General features: G+C 44.2%; 1 protein-coding gene across 1 annotated transcript in view; it reads right to left on the bottom strand.

The window, feature by feature from the left end:
* The window catches only part of LOC126095477 (protein croquemort-like), a 117,376-nt gene that overhangs the window by 48,955 nt on the left and 49,070 nt on the right, over nt 1–19,351 (bottom strand). Inside the window, exon 7 of the mRNA XM_049910268.1 lies at nt 9,377–9,588. Coding sequence (XP_049766225.1) covers nt 9,377–9,588 — 212 coding nt within the window. The remainder of the gene's footprint in view (nt 1–9,376; nt 9,589–19,351) is intronic.

Consider the following 19,351-nt stretch of genomic DNA (forward strand, 5'->3'; position numbering starts at 1 on the left):
CATCTGTGGTCATCAGTCCCCTAGAACTTAGAACTACTTAAACCTAACTAACCTAAGGACATCACACACATCCATGCCCGAGGCAGGATTCGAACCTGCGACCGTAGCGGTCACGCGGTTCCAGACTGAAGCGCCTAGAACCGCACGGCCACACGGGCCGGCTCCGATGAACACTCACCATCGAGGACAACGTACTGGGTTCTATTACTTGAGAGGTATTCGAGCCACTCACATACTTGGGAACCAATCCCATATGCTCGTACCTTAGTTAGGAGTCTGCAGTGGGGCACCGAGTCAAACGCTTTCCGGAAGTCATCCGTATGATACCCTTCATCCATGGGTCGCAAGATATCATGTGAAAAAAGGGCGAGTTGCGTTACGCAGGAGCGATGCTTTCTAAAGCCGTGCTGATGCATGAACAGCAACTTTTCTGTCTCAAGGAAATTCATTATATTCGAACTGAGAATATGTTCGAGAATCCTGCAACAAACCGATGTTAAGGATATTGGCCTGTAATTTTGAGGACCCGTCCTTCTACCATTCTTATATACAGGCGTCACCTGCGCTTTTTTCCAGTCGCTCGGGACTTTACGTTGGGCAAGAGATTCGCGATAAATGCAAGCTAAGTAAGGAGCAAATGCAGTAGAGTACTCTCTGTAAAACCGAAATGGAATCCCATCAGGACCTGGCGATTTATTTATTTTCAACCCATTCAGCTGCTTCACAAACCCAGGGATGTCTATCAGTATGTCCTCCATACGGGAATCTGTACGAGACTCGAACGTCAGTATATTTGTAAGATCCTCGTGCGTGAAAGATTTCTCAAATGCTAAATTTAAAATTTCAGCTTTCGTTTCGCTGTCTTCCGTTGCCAGGGCAGACTGATCAGTGAGTGACTGGATGGAAGCCTTTGACCCGCTTACCGATTTTACGTAAGACCAGAATTTCCTTAGGTTTTCAGCAAGATCTTTTGCTAAGATATGACGGTGGTAGTGGTTGAATGCTTTGCGCATCGCTCTTTTTACAGCAGCACGAATCTCTATTAACTTTTGCCTGTCCTCATTCTCCCGATCTTTCTTGTACCACGAGTGCAACTGCCTTTGCATTCTCCGAATTGCGCTGTTAAACCACGGTGGGTCTTTCCCGTCCGTAACCCACTTTTTCGGCACATACTTGTCGCCAGTGTACCTACTGGTGATTTAATTGTGACGTGTAAACTGAAAGGAACAAACACATCTAAACCAAGACTAGGCAGATTTCATGTACTGACGGATTTGGACCGGCGTGCATTGTGGAGGATAACTCTAAAATCCCGCATGAAATCAGCGGAAGGAGTCACTCGTGAGTTGCAAAGTGCTGCTAGCAGTCCAGCTAATACAGTGACTATGCTAGGGAGTTTGTGCTACGGAGTTAAAAAGAATTGGGTACAACGGTCGAGAAACTCCTGCTAAGAGACGCTTGAGGCGTTCTAACGAGCTACGGCACTGGACAGTGGATGACTGGAAAAGAATGATTTGGAGTGATGAATCACGCTACACACTGTGCCAATCCGATGGGTGGGTCTGGATTTAGTGAATGCCTGAAGAACGTTACGTGCCATCATATGCAGTCCCTTATTGCGCTTACGAAAACGCTATTTGCGAAAGGGTATGAATCATATTTTACAGCATTATGTATGCGTACAAGAGGGTATCAGGAGACGATGATTTGATTAGCATAATGCACCCTGTCATGAAACAGAATTTGTGGAGTAATGGTTTATGGATAGTAAGTTGATAACATTGCTGAAATGGACTGATCTGCCTAGAGTCCAGACCTGAGCCTATAACGGTACTTTGTGGGCAGGCGTGTCAATTAACATCATTTTAATTAAAATGGGGGATAAATAGACTTTATTTTGGAGGAATTAAAAAGGGGAAAGTAATACGAAACTTTAATAACTGCACAGTATTACTAAGTAGCAATATAATGAAAAGTAACAAAAAGCAAAGTAGCAAAGGCCAAGCTGGACAGAAAGATATAGGGACGCGTTTGTTTTTAATACATATAAAAGAACATGTAACACATTATTGAGCTCTCTACCTTCAGTTATCGCGATAGGGCTAGTCGATTAAAAAGTGGTAAGCGACTGCGAAATTCGTTAAGGAGATTATTTAAAGACTCTTCAAGCACGTTTAAAATACATTACGTGTGACGAAGTGATCAGAGACGTTTATTGTCGGGTGAAGTGAAAATGATTCCGACAACATATTTCGAACTTTGTGTTAGCTGGGAAAAATACTCTTGGGAAACTATTATGGTTGTGGAACCCACGAAAGTTGCACGCAACGGAAAGCTATAATTTACGTAATTCTGCATTTTATAAAATTGTGAAACGCGTGTGCGCGGAACATTAAGAGAATCTTATCCTTGGACGGTTGCGGGGGTAACTGATACAAACAACGCGCCAGCATAAAAATAGCTCGCTTATTATCTACCAGATATTAATTAACGGGGACCTAAAATACTAAATACAGTGCATGCACCGTTAAATTGAACCCTGTGTGTGAAAGACAATCACATTGAACATTTCGACAGCGAAGAATAGACATTAAGTGCCGAATTGATAGCCTGGCTCGTGGCGATATTTGGACATTATATAACACGCGTTATTCAAAACACGATATCGACCATTTTAATACTGAAAAGAAGGATAGGATCATCACCCCCAATCCCGATTCATATTCCATATTTAGTTACTGAAAAGAATAGTGTTAATAAACAAACTACATTTCAATTTTCTCAACTATTTTGGCTTCATTACGTACTCTTGACTACATGATAAACAATATCTGTGGAAGTTGTATACAACGTACCGTCATAATATTAAGCCAACCAATATTGTGGGACACCAAAAATGTAAACGCATGAAATTGTTCTGACAGCGGATGTACACTCCTGGAAATTGAAATAAGAACACCATGAATTCATTGTCCCAGGAAGGGGAAACTTTATTGACACATTCCTGGGGTCAGATACATCACATGATCACACTGACAGAACCACAGGCACATAGACACAGGCTACAGAGCATGCACAATGTCGGCACTAGTACAGTGTATATCCACCTTTCGCAGCAATGCAGGCTGCTATTCTCCCATGGAGACGATCGTAGAGATGCTGGATGTAGTCCTGTGGAACGGCTTGCCATGCCATTTCCACCTGGCGCCTCAGTTGGACCAGCGTTCGTGCTGGACGTGCAGACCGCGTGAGACGACGCTTCATCCAGTCCCAAACATGCTCAATGGGGGAAAGATCCGGAGATCGTGCTGGCCAGGGTAGTTGACTTACACCTTCTAGAGCACGTTGGGTGGCACGGGATACATGCGGACGTGCATTGTCCTGTTGGAACAGCAAGTTCCCTTGCCGGTCTAGGAATGGTAGAACGATGGGTTCGATGACGGTTTGGATGTACCGTGCACTATTCAGTGTCCCCTCGACGATCACCAGTGGTGTACGGCCAGTGTAGGAGATCGCTCCCCACACCATGATGCCGGGTGTTGGCCCTGTGTGCCTCGGTCGTATGCAGTCCTGATTGTGGCGCTCACCTGCACGGCGCCAAACACGCATACGACCATCATTGGCATCAAGGCAGAAGCGACTCTCATCGCTGAAGACGACACGTCTCCATTCGTCCCTCCATTCACGCCTGTCGCGACACCACTGCAGGCGGGCTGCACGATGTTGGGGCGTGAGCAGAAGACGGCCTAACGGTGTGCGGGACCGTAGCCCAGCTTCATGGAGACGGTTGCGAATGGTCCTCGCCGATACCCCAGGAGCAACAGTGTCCCTAATTTGCTGGGAAGTGGCGGTGCGGTCCCCTACGGCACTGCGTAGGATCCTACGGTCTTGGCGTGCATCCGTGCGTCGCTGCTGTCCGGTCCCAGGTCGACGGGCACGTGCACCTTCCGCCGACCACTGGCGACAACATCGATGTACTGTGGAGACCTCACGCCCCACGTGTTGAGCAATTCGGCGGTACGTCCACCCGGCCTCCCGCATGCCCACTATACGCCCTCGCTCAATGTCCGTCAACTGCACATACGGTTCACGTCCACGCTGTCGCGGCATGCTACCAGTGTTAAAGACTGCGATGGAGCTCCGTATGCCACGGCAAACTGGCTGACACTGACGGCGGCGGTGCACAAATGCTGCGCAGCTAGCGCCATTCGACGGCCAACACCGCGGTTCGTGGTGTGTCCGCTGTGCCGTGCGTGTGATCATTGCTTGTACAGCCCTCTCGCAGTGTCCGGAGCAAGTATGGTGGGTCTGACACACCGGTGTCAATGTGTTCTTTTTTCCATTTCCAGGAGTGTATAATGTTGTCTTGTGACAGCCAGAGCGAGAGCACCAGCAGCAGCGAGTACTGTTTGTATAAAGCGTTTATTTTGCATTTTGTTTACGACCTTCCACTAAGGAAGGGATTCTATTTGTGTTTATCTGCTCTGCATAGTAACTAACAGTTCTTGATAAAACTTTACGTAGTTTTCGTGTTAGATTTCTTAGTGTTTTCTTGATCGTTTAGAACAGAAAGCGCCCTAAAACCGTCTTTGTTTGTTTCCCGGCCGTTAGCCACTAGTCACTTGAATCAGCAGTTGTCTTGTGACAGCCAGAGCGAGAGCACCAGCAGCAGCGAGTACTGTTTGTATAAAGCGTTTTTGTACTTATTTGCTGCGCTTAGCTTTTAAATAGTTTTTCTGGGAAAACCTAGCGTAGTTTTCGCGTCTCGTATTTCAGTGAGTGTTTCTTGATTATCAGAGTAGCTCATCAGAAGATTATCTTGGGAATTTGTCACCGTATAGGGTAGGGTAAACATAGTCATGTGTAGGGACTGTGGTTGTTGTGAGCGGACGCAAGGAGAATTGGCCACTCTTCGGGGGCAGGTGGAGGCTTTGTCTGTTAAGCTCATCGAGCTCGAGGCGCAGGCGTCGGCTCGTAGTGGCGTTGGGGCAACTGTGGTGAGACCTATGCCTACTTCGGTGGCCTTGGAATCACATGAAACCCCTGATGTCGCTGCGTCTTCCGGCAGTGAGCATCTTACCGGTCAGCCATCACTCCAGGGTGAATGGCGGACAGTGGTGGGCTCGCGCGTGCCTGGCCGAAAGGCGAAGGTGGGATCTGGCCGCGTGGCAGCTGCCTTACCCCTTTCCAACAGGTACGGGGTGCTTCCTAGTGGTGATGACATCGTTTCCGAGCCACCACAGGATGCCTCGCCTGTTGGGCCAGTGGCCGATTCTCCGGCAAGGTCCCGACAGTCACAGAGGGCGGGCCTATTAGTTATAGGGAGCTCCAACGTTAGGCGGGTTATGGAGCCCCTCAGGAAAATAGCGGGTAGGTCGGGGAAGAATGCCAGTGTGCACTCGGTGTGCTTGCCGGGGGGTCTCGTCCGTAATGTGGAGGAGGCCCTTCCGGCAGCTATTGAACGCACTGGGTGTGACCGGCTGCAGATAGTAGCACATGTCGGAACGAATGACGCCTGCCGCTTGGGTTCTGAGGCCATCCTTGGTTCCTTCCGGCGGCTGGCTGATTTGGTGAAGACAACCAGCATCGCACGCGGAGTGCAAGCTGAGCTTAATATCTGCAGCATAGTGCCCAGAGTCGATCGCGGTCCTCTGGTTTGGAGCCGTGTGGAGGGTCTAAACCAGAGGCTCAGACGACTCTGCGACTATAATGGTTGCAAATTCATCGACCTCCGTTATTGGGTGGTGAACTGTAGGGCCCCCCTAGACAGGTCAGGCGTGCACTACACACCGGAAGCAGCTACTAGGGTAGCAGAGTACGTGTGGCGTGCACACGGGGGTTTTTTAGGTTAGAGGGACCCCCCCTTGGGCGAAACGATAAAATACCTGACGGCTTACCAGAGAGGACATTATCATCGTTGATAAAGAACGTCCGTCCTCAGAGACCAAAAACAGGAAAAGTTAACGTAATATTGGTAAACTGCAGGAGTATCCAGGGCAAGGTTCCTGAATTAGTATCTCTTATTGAAGGAAATAGTGCGCATATAGTATTAGGAACGGAAAGTTGGTTAAAACCGGAAGTGAACAGTAACGAAATCCTAGACACAGAATGGAATATATACCGCAAGGATAGGATAAACGCCAATGGTGGAGGAGTATTTATAGCAGTAAAGAATTCAATAATATCCAGTGAAGTTATTAGCGAATGCGAATGTGAAATAATCTGGGTTAAGCTAAGTATCAAAGGTGGGTCAGATATGATAGTCGGATGCTTCTATAGACCACCTGCATCAGCAACCGTAGTAGTTGAGCGCCTCAGAGAGAACCTGCAGAACGTCGTGAAGAAGTTTCGTGATCATACTATTGTAATAGGGGGAGACTTCAATCTACCAGGTATAGAATGGGATAGTCACACAATCAGAACTGGAGCCAGGGACAGAGACTCTTGTGACATTATCCTGACTGCCTTGACGTTCATTTCTGAGGAAGAGGATGTGGAACAAAAATGGAAAAAATTCAGAAACATCGTCCAGTACGCCTTAGATAAGTTCGTACCGACTAAGGTCCAAAGCGAGGGGAAAGATCCACCGTGGTATAACAATCATGTACGAAAGGTACTACGGAAACAAAGAAAGCTTCATCATAGGTTTAAGAGTAGTCGAATCATAGCTGATAAGGAAAAGCTGAACGAAGCGAAAAAGAGCGTAAAGAGAGCAATGAGAGAAGCATTCAACGAATTCGAACATAAAACATTGGCAAACAATCTAAACAAGAACCCTAAAAAGTTTTGGTCATATGTAAAATCGGTAAGCGGATCTAAATCCCCTATTCAGTCACTCGTTGACCACGATGGCACCGAAACAGAGGACGACCGAAGAAAGGCAGAAATACTGAATTCAGTGTTCCGAAACTGTTTCACTGCGGAAAATCGTAACACGCTCCCTGACTTCAGCCGTCGCACGGACGCCAAAATGGAAAATATTGAAATAAACGATATCGGAATTGAAAAACAACTGCTATCACTTAGTAGCGGAAAAGCATCCGGACCAGACGAGATACCCTTAAGATTCTACAGTGATTATGCTAAAGAACTTGCCCCCTTTCTATCAGCAATTTATCGTAGATCGCTGGAAGAACGTAAAGTACCTAGCGACTGGAAGAAAGCGCAGGTCGTTCCCATTTTCAAGAAGGGTCATAAATCAGATGCGAATAATTATAGGCCTATTTCGCTTACGTCAATCTGTTGTAGAATAATGGAACATGTTTTGTGTTCTCGTATTATGACGTTCTTAGATAATACAAATCTCCTTCATCATAACCAACATGGATTCCGCAAACAGAGATCATGTGAAACTCAGCTCGCCCTATTTGCCCAAGAAATTCACAGTGCCGTAGACACTGGCGAGCAGATTGATGCCGTATTCCTGGACTTCAGGAAGGCATTTGATACGGTTCCGCACTTACGTTTAGTGAAAAAAATACGAGCTTACGGAATATCGGACCAGGTTTGTGATTGGATTCAGGATTTCCTAGAAGAAAGAACACAACATGTCATTCTTAACGGTTCAAAATCTGCAGATGTAGAGGTAATTTCGGGAGTACCGCAAGGAAGCGTGATAGGACCTTTATTGTTTACAATATACATAAATGACTTAGTTGACAACATCGGTAGCTCCGTGAGGCTATTTGCAGATGACACGGTTGTCTACAAGAAAGTAGCAACATCAGAAGACTCGTACGTACTCCAGGAAGACCTGCAGAGGATTAATGCATGGTGCGACAGCTGGCAGCTTTCCCTAAACGTAGATAAATGTAATATAATGCGCATACATAGGGGCAGAAATCCATTCCAGTACGATTATGCCATAGGTGGTAAATCATTGGAAGCGGTAACGACCGTAAAATACTTAGGAGTTACTATCCGGAGCGATCTGAAGTGGAATGATCACATAAAACAAATAGTGGGAAAAGCAGGCGCCAGGTTGAGATTCATAGGAAGAATTCTAAGAAAATGTGACTCATCGACGAAAGAAGTAGCTTATAAAACGCTTGTTCGTTCGATTCTTGAGTATTGCTCATCAGTATGGGACCCTTACCAGGTTGGATTAATAGAAGAGATAGACATGATCCAGCGAAAAGCAGCGCGATTCGTCATGGGGACATTTAGTCAGCGCGAGAGCGTTACGGAGATGCTGAACAAGCTCCAGTGGCGGACACTTCAAGAAAGGCGTTACGCAATACGGAGAGGTTTATTATCGAAATTACGGGAGAGCACATTCCGGGAAGAGATGGGCAACATATTACTACCGCCCACATATATCTCGCGTAATGATCACAACGAAAAGATCCGAGAAATTAGAGCAAATACGGAGACTTACAAGCAGTCGTTCTTCCCACGCACAATTCGTGAATGGAACAGGGAAGGGGGGATCAGATAGTGGTACAATAAGTACCCTCCGCCACACACCGTAAGGTGGCTCGCGGAGTATAGATGTAGATGTAGAATGTGTGAGTGCGACGAACTATATTGAGAAACTGAACATCCATTACATACTTGCATGTTTATCTGCGAAAATGGTCCTTGTCGGTACATCAGCATAGAGTTCGAATAGAATCGCTGGAACATTGCAAACCATTCAGATTAATCGAACATCTAAGTACGCATAATGATGGTATCACCAGGATGTGTTTTTTCTCCTCACCCTCGTGGCAGTAATTGAATTAAGTCAGCCGGGAATAACATTTAAATCAATTGACGACCATTGAGCTAGCGTCACGAATTTTCAAACGTCCACTGCCATGTATGAAGGCGAGTGACACCACGAGTGCTAACGTCGATCGAGGAGTGTCGTCGTGATCGTATTGAATGACATTGAGTGGTCACAAACCCAATGAAAGTCTTTGGGATGAATCAGAATGTCGACTTCACTCCAGACCCGATTATCCATTTCACTGGCCTCGATTGTTAAGGAGGAAAAGTGTGCCGTCTGTCTGCAGACATTCAGGCGCCGAATCGAAAGTGTCCCCAGCAGAGTTAAAAGTGCCATAAAGACGAAGGGTAAACACGCCCCACATCAGTATCCACTAACAGGTGTCCGGACACTTTGAATCAAATACTGTATTCTATTGGGTGCAAACACCTGACGTAGCAATAGTGAATCATATTTGAACCTCAGACTTCAGGAGTCAATAGGCAGTAATTTGCTGTTGTTAATTTCCTTTCTAATTTTTTTTTTTTTTTACCGCGTGAAGGGCTTAAAGAAGCAATTGCGTCAACTAAAATTCGAATTACACTGAAGTTTTTAATGTCTTCTGCGTGCGAATGTAAGTCATTACTCGCCAATTATTCTAGTAAGTTTGGAGAGAGACGTACTTACGAACAAACATCAGGAGCAAATATTCCGACGTCAGCTGTACTTTTGATTGGCGCCCAAAGTTCTCCAGTGGTACCGCTGATTTTGTTGCACGGCGAATCGAAGTAAGGAGTTTCATTCATATAATTCCAATTTGCCACTGTTCCCAGAAGGTCTAGATTGCTCTCGCCAGTGTACATGTTGAACACACCATCGTAAGTTTCCGAGCCATTCCTCTGTGAACAGTAGTGATAAAAACTTGTTATAATGCAGATCTTTGTCGCAATAATAGTAACTTAAAAGCATTTATAGTCACAACAGTACATTGAAGCTAGTCCATGTGTGTACTCTGTACACTCCTTGTACAGCCACATACACGCACAGCCTCTACAACAAGTATACGCCTGTATGATACAACTGGACTGTTTTATCATAGTGTCACACCTCTATAATCAGGGTAAATCCGCAAGAGATGTTGCATGCGGTGTATAGCGCATCCCTCATAATTTTAGCAAGCACCAACAGAGTGTGCACTTATCGGCATTGCAGTTGCTCAGTGGACACCGAACCCTAATAAAAATGTTTGCATTTCGATCAAGGAAGTTATGTGCTCTGGTGGAATAGCTCAGGTAAGTCCATAAATATCCCTTCAAATTTTTTTCCAGTGTCACTATTAGTTCTTAGTATATGCTAAATAGTTAAATATTTCCAAATGATTGAGCAGTTGTATTAACAGTAATTCCTATTGGCCGCAGTTTGGTTCCAGTGCTGCCAATTTGGCTTCCAAGGTCACGAAAGATGCAGCGTCTCTCCCCTGCGGATTGGGATACATATCGCAATAAAATCCTGTACAAATGCCACACATTTTTTTCGTTGCGGATACTTGCAGCACAAATCGAATATCAGCTTCAAATCGGTGAAAACATTTCTGTTTTGTTTATATTTTCGTTCAAATGACTTAGCAAGAATACAAAAAAATATGTCCCTACATATGTGTAAGGAGTGTGGAGAATTGTACCGAAAAAAAGTGCAACTTGTAGGTTTCAGTTACAGGAAATGTGCACGATTTTTGATATGTTCTGTATCGAGTGTGGCAGAGGAAATAAAAAGAAAACCAGATGAAGTAAGTTCGTAAATCTCACCTTTATTTTTGATTTAATATTTCACTAGGAATTACTGGGTGTATTAACTAAAGATATATGGATTATATGTTTTAGTTTTAATGTTTTCAACTGTCAGTAAACTAGTTATTCAAACCAGTGAATCACCTAGGTATATAAATAAGATATCATTAAAACAATTGTTAACATTCCATCTTTTTTTTCTCCACCCCACTATATATTTATAACCATATATATATCGTTATAAATATATTGTGGGGTGGATATGTGGGGTGTTTCACTACATGTGTTTGCCTCTGTAAGTTACGAAGTAATAGGCGACGGAAATATTTGATGCGGTATGTCACCATAAGAAACGTTACCCTGTCTGGGGAGCTATGAACATAGTTTGTAAGGTGTCAGCCAAATCCAACACCTTCCATGAAAACCCTGATATGATAAGCAAATCCAGTAGTATGTCACATAGCTCCGAATAAATCGTGCCATTAAATTAACCAAAGTAATACGAGTAGCGAGTGAGCAAATGGAATACCACAGACTAACACAAGAATGCCTAAATGCATGTCATACCTTCCCACCGTGAGACAGACGCAGTTCCGAGGGAAGAAACGAGAACAGAAGCCGAGAGCAGAACCGTGTTAAGCTAGAAGGCCCTACGATAAGGGACGGACACTCACGTCGCCAGCTAACCGCTAGGACCACCCCCCAGCCCATGGTAAAAGCTAGAGCCCTCCAGAAGAACAGTATAGATCTTACGATAACACTAAAAGGGCCACCCCAGCCGCAAGTTTTAGCGTGATACTTTTTCGCGTCTCTGTTACGTCAGGACCACCCCCCCAGACCATGTTAAAAGATAGAGCCCCCCAGAAGAACAGTATAGATCTTACGATAACACTAAAAGGACCAAACCAGCTGCAAGTTTCAGCGTGAGACTTTTTCGCGTCTCTGTTACGTTGCAAACTTTAAAAACATTGCCCCACCACGAAAAGTATAACGTTTCTCATTGGATAGACAGAATTTTTGTAGGCAGAGCTTAAGGTTAACATTGAGTAGATGAAAACGCAGCCAGATAGTTTTTTTAAACCAACTTCGGTAAATTGTAGTAAGGAGAAGTTAGGAGAGAGTTGCTTCCGAGACGGCGAGGTGAGTGGAGCTGTGCTGTCTGCCGCCCCCTGACGAACACCGACAAGGTAATGAACGCACGCGCTGCCGCATAACAGCGCATAAAGCTTCACTCAGAACTGCAGAAGTCTCATCTGTTACACCCCCTTTTTGCGTAATACTAGTGTCGATCGTCAATTAAAGCTCATGGTGTTCATATTTGCCACTTGAAGTAAACATCTGAAACGCGATGATTTTTCTGTTGAGAAGCCACATCAGCCACTGTAATTTACGACAAGTTAGATAAGTAATTAAAGATAATTGAGGGTCACTGTAGACCATTATGATAGTTTTCTCTCTTGTGAAACTTAATTTAAACCTAGATTATAGATGTGATATGGCATAGGTCATCCTTCGATCCATTGTAGAACTTGGAAACCCACTCAGGGAATATTCGTTCACATTTTTGTTGAACGCAGGTGGTTTTTATCATCCTGTATTAAAACATTTCCTTTTATCAATAGTGCAATTTATAAACAATGTTTTGTGAGTAGATTAAAATTTCCAATGGTAAACTTAACTGCGTTTTCGACGTTATTTTACCAGCTAACTAAAAATAGGAAAGCCTTGAACCCCTTCCACTAAGTTTAGTTAGTATTAAGATTCTTTTACAGGGAGTGCAGTGGAGTTGACGCTGAAATCATTAAGTATTTGGTTATATCATCACTAGTCTCACTGAATTCTTCTGAACTCTACATGTCATGTGTGGTCTGGCGTCTCCTTACCAGCAACAGGTCACAGGTTCAAACTAGTCAATTCCCTAAAAAAACACGCTCATAGCGTCGTTGCGCGAAAGTGGTAGGGAGACACGATATAGAACAAACAGAAATCTCGCAGAATGTTAGAAGTTTATTGTGTTATTATCGAAAGAGTTACAGCAAAAAGATACAATTTTTTAAATGGAACAGTAGTTGTTTCTATCATGCACTGGGATCAGTAACACCAGCTGTGTATACACCAATTTAAATTACATTCGTATCACTTTTAGTTTGGGAGCTATAACCCGCCCGCATCTCGTGGTCGTGCAGTAGCGTTCTCGCTTCCCACGCCCGGGTTCCCGGGTTCGATTCCCGGCGGGGTCAGGGATTTTCTCTGCCTCATGATGGCTGGGTGTTGTGTGCTGCCCTTAGGTTAGTTAGGTTTAAGTAGTTCTAAGTTCTAGGGGACTGATGACCATAGATGTTAATTCCCTTAGTGCTCAGAGCCATTTGAACCATTTTTGAGCTATAACCCTTCAAAGTTTCAGGGGCAGATACCACACACACTGCGCATAACGCAATGCGCCTTCTAAATGTGGTGCGGCCGAGTTGTATGTAACGTCGCCGCCGGCTGGTGTGGCCGAGCGGTTCTAGGTGCTTCAGTATGGAACCGCGCGACGGCTACGGTCGCAGGGTCGAATCCTGCCTCGGGCATGGATGTGTGTGATGTCCTTAGGATAGTTAGGTTTAAGTAGTTCTAAGTTCAAGGGAAGAAAAGGTTACAGGAGAATATGGGCTTGGGACAAGGAATGAAAGAGGTGAAAGACTAATTGAGTTCTGTAACAAGTTTCAGCTAGTAATAGCGAATACCCTGTTCAAGAATCACAAGAGGAGGAGGTATACTTGGAAAAGGCCGGCAGAAACGGGAAGATTTCAATTAGATTACATCATGGTCAGACAGAGATTCCGAAATCAGATACTGGATTGTAAGGCGTACCCAGGAGCAGATAGAGACTCAGATCACAATATAGTAGTGATGAAGAGTAGGCTGAAGGTCAGGATATTAGTCAGGAAGAATCAATACGCAAAGAAGTGGGATACGGAAGTACTAAGGAATGACGAGATACGTTTGAAGTTCTCTAACGCTATAGATACAGCAATAAGGAATAGCGCAGTAGGCAGTACAGTTGAAGAGGAATAGACATCTCTAACAAGGGTCATCACAGAAGTTGGGAAGGAAAACATAGGTACAAAGAAGGTAGCTGCGAAGAAACCATGGGTAACAGAAGAAATACTTTAGTTGATTGATGAAAGGAGGAAGTACAAACATGTTCCGGGAAAATCAGGAATACAGAAATACAAGTCGCTGAGGAATGAAATAAATAGGAAGTGCAGGGAAGCTAAGACGAAATGGCTGCAGGAAAAATGTGAAGACATCGAAAAAGATATGATTGTCGGAAGGACAGACTCAGCATACAGGAAAGTCAAAACAACCTTTCGTGACATTAAAAGCAACGGTGGTAACATTAAGAGTGCAACGGGAATTCCACTGTTAAATGCAGAGGAGAGAGCAGATAGGTGGAAAGAATACATTGAAAGACTCTATGAGGGTGAAGATTTGTCTGATGTGATAGAAGAAGAAACAGGAGTCGATTTAGAAGAGATGGGGGATCCAGTATTAGAATCGGAATTTAAAAGAGCTTTGGAGGACTTACGGTCAAATAAGGCAGGAGGAATAGATAACATTCCATCAGAATTTCTAAAATAATTGGGGGAAGTGGCAACAAAACGACTGTTCACGTTGGTGTGTAGAATATATGAGTCTGGCGATATACCATCTGACTTTCGGAAAAGCATCATCCACACAATTCCGAAGACGGCAAGAGCTGACAAGTGCGAGAATTATCGCACAATCAGCTTAACAGCTCATGCATCGAAGCTGCTTACAAGAATAATATACAGAAGAATGGAAAAGAAAATTGAGAATGCGCTAGGTGAGGATCAGTTTGGCTTTAGGAAAAGTAAAGGGACGAGAGAGGAAATTCTGACGTTACGGCTAATAATGGAAGCAAGGCTAAAGAAAAATCAAGACACTTTCATAGGATTTGTCGACCTGGAAAAAGCGTTCGACAATATAAAATGGTGCAAGCTGTTCGAGATTCTGAAAAAAGTAGGGGTAAGCTATAGGGAGAGACGGGTCATATACAATATGTACAACAACCAAGAGGGAATAATAAGAGTGGACGATCGAGAACGAAGTGCTCGTATTAAGAAGGGTGTAAGACAAGGCTGTAGCCTTTCACCCCTACTCTTCAATCTGTACATCGACGAAGCAATGATGGAAATAAAAGAAAGGTTCAGGAGTGGAATTGAAATACAAGGTGAAAGGATATCAATGATACGATTCGCTGATGATATAGCTATCGTGAGTGAAAGTGAAGAAGAATTAAATGATCTGCTGAACGGAATGAACAGTCTAATGCGTACACAGTATGGTTTGAGAGTAAATCGAAGAAAGACGAAGGTAATGAGAAGTAGTAGAAATGAGAACAGTGAGAAACTTAACATCAGGATTGATGGTCACGAAGTCAATGAAGTTAAGGAATTCTGCTACCTAGGCAGTAAAATAACCAATGACGGACGGAGCAAGGAGGACATCAAAAGCAGACTCGCTATGGCAAAAAAGGCATTTCTGGCCAAGAGAAGTCTACTAATATCAAATACCGGCCTTAATTTGAGGAAGAAATTTCTGAGGATGTACGTCGGGAGTACAGCATTGTATGGTAGTGAAACATGGACTGTGGGAAAACCGGAACACAAGAGAATCGAAGCATTTGAGATGTGGTGCTATAGACGAATGTTGAAAATTAGGTGGACTGATGAGGTAAGGAATGATGAGGTTCTACGCAGAATCCGAGAAGAAAAGAATATGTGGAAAACACCGATAAGGAGAAGGGACAAGATGATAGGACATCTGCTAAGACGTGAGGGAATGACTTCCATGGTACTAGAGGGAGCTGTAGAGGGCAAAAACTGTAGAGGAAGACAGAGATTGGAATACGTCAAGCAAATAATTGAGGACGTAGGTTGCAAGTGCTACTCTGAGATGTAGAGGTTAGCACAGGAAAGGAATTCGTGGCGGGCCGCATCAAACCAGTCAGTAGACTGATGACCAAAAAAAAAAAAAAAAAGTTCAAGGGACTGATGACCATTGAGACAATCATGTCTAGTTTTGATAGACCTCAGACCCATAGTGCTCAGAGCCATTTGCACCATTTTTGTCACGGAGCGAGAAGCTTCCTCGATGCGCTGTTAGACTGCTGACTGTCCTCGGACACGGCCGTATACCTGACAGTTCGAGCCACACAAACAAACGGGGCTCAATATACCACAGTTACTGACATCAGATGAAGATGGCATACACGAACAACGAGTACATTGACATGTTGCTGACGCTCGGCGAGTGCCGACACGATGCCACTGAAGCAGCCGTGGCGTACGCCGCGAGATATCCTAGGCGAAGAGCTCCGGCAGCCATTACGTTCCTACGTGCCGAACAACGACTTCGGGAAACAGGCAGCTTGGTAATGCGCCCCAGTAACAGATGAAGAACTGCAAGAAGTGAGGAGACGGAGGTGTTTGTTTTAGCTGCAGTACACCACGATCCTCATGTCAGCTTACGAGCCGTTGTTGCAGTCGCTGGTGTCAGACTCACATCTTTGTGGCGTTTAGTGTACGGCCACAGGTTTCACACGTACCGCCTGTCACTGACCCAGGAGCTGCATGGGAACGATTTCCGTGCGAGAGTTACATTCTGTGAATGGGTCATCCGTAATTTCACGCTGGAGTCTTTACAAGGTGTTATGTTCTCTGATGAGTCCACGTTCACAAATTATGGTGCAGTGAATCGCCATAACGTGCACTACTGAGCCGCAGACAATCCTCGGTGGGTACGACCTGTCGACCGTCACCGTAGGTGGTCTATTAATGTGTGGTGTGGAATCCTTGGGGATCACATCATCGGTCCACACTACTTCCCAGGAACACTACTGTCAAGTGAGTTATATCGCGCGTCTATAGTCGACAGTTTGGGTGGTGTCCTTGAACATGTGTGTCTACACATAAGAGTCCATATGTGGATACAGCACGATGGTCACCCAGCCCATTCCGCTCGTGCTGTTGTGGAAGAACTAAACAACAAGTTAGCATGGTCCTCATTCATGGCCTGCAAGCTCGCCCGATTTAATACCATTAGATTTCTTTTTGTGGGGATATCTAAAGGAAGATCTAAAACGGCGCATTGTGGTCGCATGTTGCTCCGTGACACCGGCATTGTTACATCTAGTCCGCGGATCCTTTAGAAGGCGCCATGCATTGTGCATTCAGGAACATGGACACACATTTGAACATCTCATTTAAATCAACTTAACACCGCCAGGACATCCATCACCCACCGCACAGCCATGTATTATGTACAGCGTGTGGTATCTGCCCCTGAAACTTTGAAGGGTTGTAGCTCCCAAACTAAAAGTGATAGGAATGTAATTTAAATTGATGTACACACAGCTGATGTTACTGTTTCCAGTGTATGATAGAAACAACTATTGTTCCATTTAAAAATTGTATCTTTTTGCTGTAACTTTTTGGATAATAACACAACAAACTATGTTCATAGCTCCGCAGGCAGTGTAACGTTTCTTATGGTGACCTACCGCAATAAACATTTCCGTCGCCTATTTCTTCGTAACTTACAGAGGCAAACACATTTAGTGAAACACCCTATATATATATATATATATTTGGAAACAGGGGAGTTTTGCAGTTTTTAGCTTGTCGCATATAAATGTAAAATAGTTTTTATGGTCAAATAGTACGTTTAAATGTTGCAGTGAAAAAAATCCAAAACAATTCATGTCTTCGACAACTGGTGTGTTTAATTGTACAAATCGAAGTTTTACTAAATGTGTACTATGGGACTTTACATATGCGATTTTGAAAATTGCACCATCTCTCCCAGATTTACTTAATTTGAAGGACTTAATTTTCGCCATTGACTGAACTTTTATTAAGAATCCACTATCGCAACGTCAACCTTGTGTTCATTTTCGGGTGGGTAATAGATACCGTAAGCACAGCAGTAGTCATTTTTCTCTCTCACGGACAATTGCTGCAGGTAGCAAATGATTCCCACTCTTGTGCCAATCACCTTGCAAAATCTGTTGACTTTCACTCTGCAGGGTAAAACACTAAAGTTTTATATTGGGCTAAAAGTGGCAATCATGAGTGATGCTTTTCAGGAATTATGAGACTGTGTGTTAAATGTCTTCCGATTACTGGTGACCATATTGCGGTGAGTGTCAGTTATTGCGGTGTTAACCATTGCTTGAAAAGCTAATAGTGTGTTATCTGAAATAAGGATGAAGTGCAAAAGACCAGGGGCTTTCTGTTTAGGTGTGGAATTTGGTACAATGTAAGATAGAAGTGGAAGAATTCGCGTAGATGCTGAATAATGGCAGGATTTTAACAGCTTGGCGACGGGTTTTAGAAGGAGCGTGCTGCAAAAGAAAGCAGAAGTGGAGGAAGCGCACTCTTCTACAACTGTGAAAAGGGGCAGCTGACGGATTGCAGATAAGGGAGGAGTGTATGTTGAAGCGTCGAAGGATGAGGTGAAAAGTAGGTAAGGTCTCCAAAATCCGTAGGCATTCAAAAGAAACGCAGTAATGACGAAGTCATAGGAATCAAATTTTTGGAGAAAAAAAAAGTTTAATTGTCTTCGTAGATTTGCTCACCTACGTAATTGTAAAGATTTACTTCCTTCGCATATAATCTTTTTCACTCGTGAAATGTGAATGTCACGTTTTATGTAAGCGAACCGGATAAAATATTAATTACCCACTTAAAACAGCGCCTCTAGCGTTGTAGAACTTGAACCAGGTGATTATATGACCATCAAAGGCTGTGAAATGATGTGTACGTGCAGGTCTGCCATAGCGTATCAGGGCAGTGAAATTGTCGTCATGGGGACGTGACAAAGTGGCTGAAAAGAGCTATCGTGTTTGGACATGCCGATGAACATACTGTGAATGACTTTCCCCGATTTATTGGTGTACTAGCGTATGCTGTCCGACGTGTCTACAGGGACTGAGTACCACTCGCAGCCATGTAAGATCGCGTAAGAAGAGTGGTCGTAAAAAATATCCAAACCGACAGGGACCAGAGACAAGTGTTACGCCTTTATCAATGACAATCGATTTGAAACCCGACAGGTATTGCTGCTGTAAGTGAATGCGGGTCCAACCAGATCAGTTTCCGAGTGAACACTGCAAAGGGGACTACATGCAATTGACATTTGGAGTCAGAAAGCTCGAGAACCTCCACAAACCATGGACCTTGACGAGGTGGGGTGACTTGGGTGTCTCAGTGATAGAGATACCCATAACGTGGACCTCAACGGAGAGGCCAGGCTAATCCGTGGTTGCTGAATAGGGCAGCAGTCTTTTTGCGATGCTGCAGAGGCAACAGTCTGGATGACTGACTGGTCTGGTCTTCTAAACATTAGCCAACATGGCCTTGCTCTGCTGGTAATGCGAAATAGAGAAAGCAAGGGGAAATTACGGCCGTTATTTTATTCCCGAGGGCATACAGCTTTACTGTACGGGCAACTGACGATGACATCCTCTTTTTTAAAATATTCCTGAGGTAAAATAGTCACCCATTCGAATCGCCGGACGACATTCCATCGGAAAAATAAAACTGGCATTCTACGGGCCTATTAGAGGGTAGCTTAGAGAATTTAGAAAGGAATATAGGGAGGTTGAAGATAGATGTAGTGGGAGTTAATGAACTGCGGTGGCAGGAAGAACAGTACATTCTGTCAGGCCAGGTTTATGAACACAAAATCAATAGGGATAATGGAGGAGTAGGCCTAATAATGAATGAGAAAGTAGGAGGGCGGGTAAGCTACAATGACCGACATTACAGTAACCAGTAGCCAACAACCACCAAAATAATAATAATTT

This window comes from Schistocerca cancellata, chromosome 8, assembly GCF_023864275.1.
Source record: "Schistocerca cancellata isolate TAMUIC-IGC-003103 chromosome 8, iqSchCanc2.1, whole genome shotgun sequence".
In the NCBI taxonomy this organism is placed as follows: Eukaryota; Metazoa; Arthropoda; class Insecta; order Orthoptera; family Acrididae; genus Schistocerca; species Schistocerca cancellata.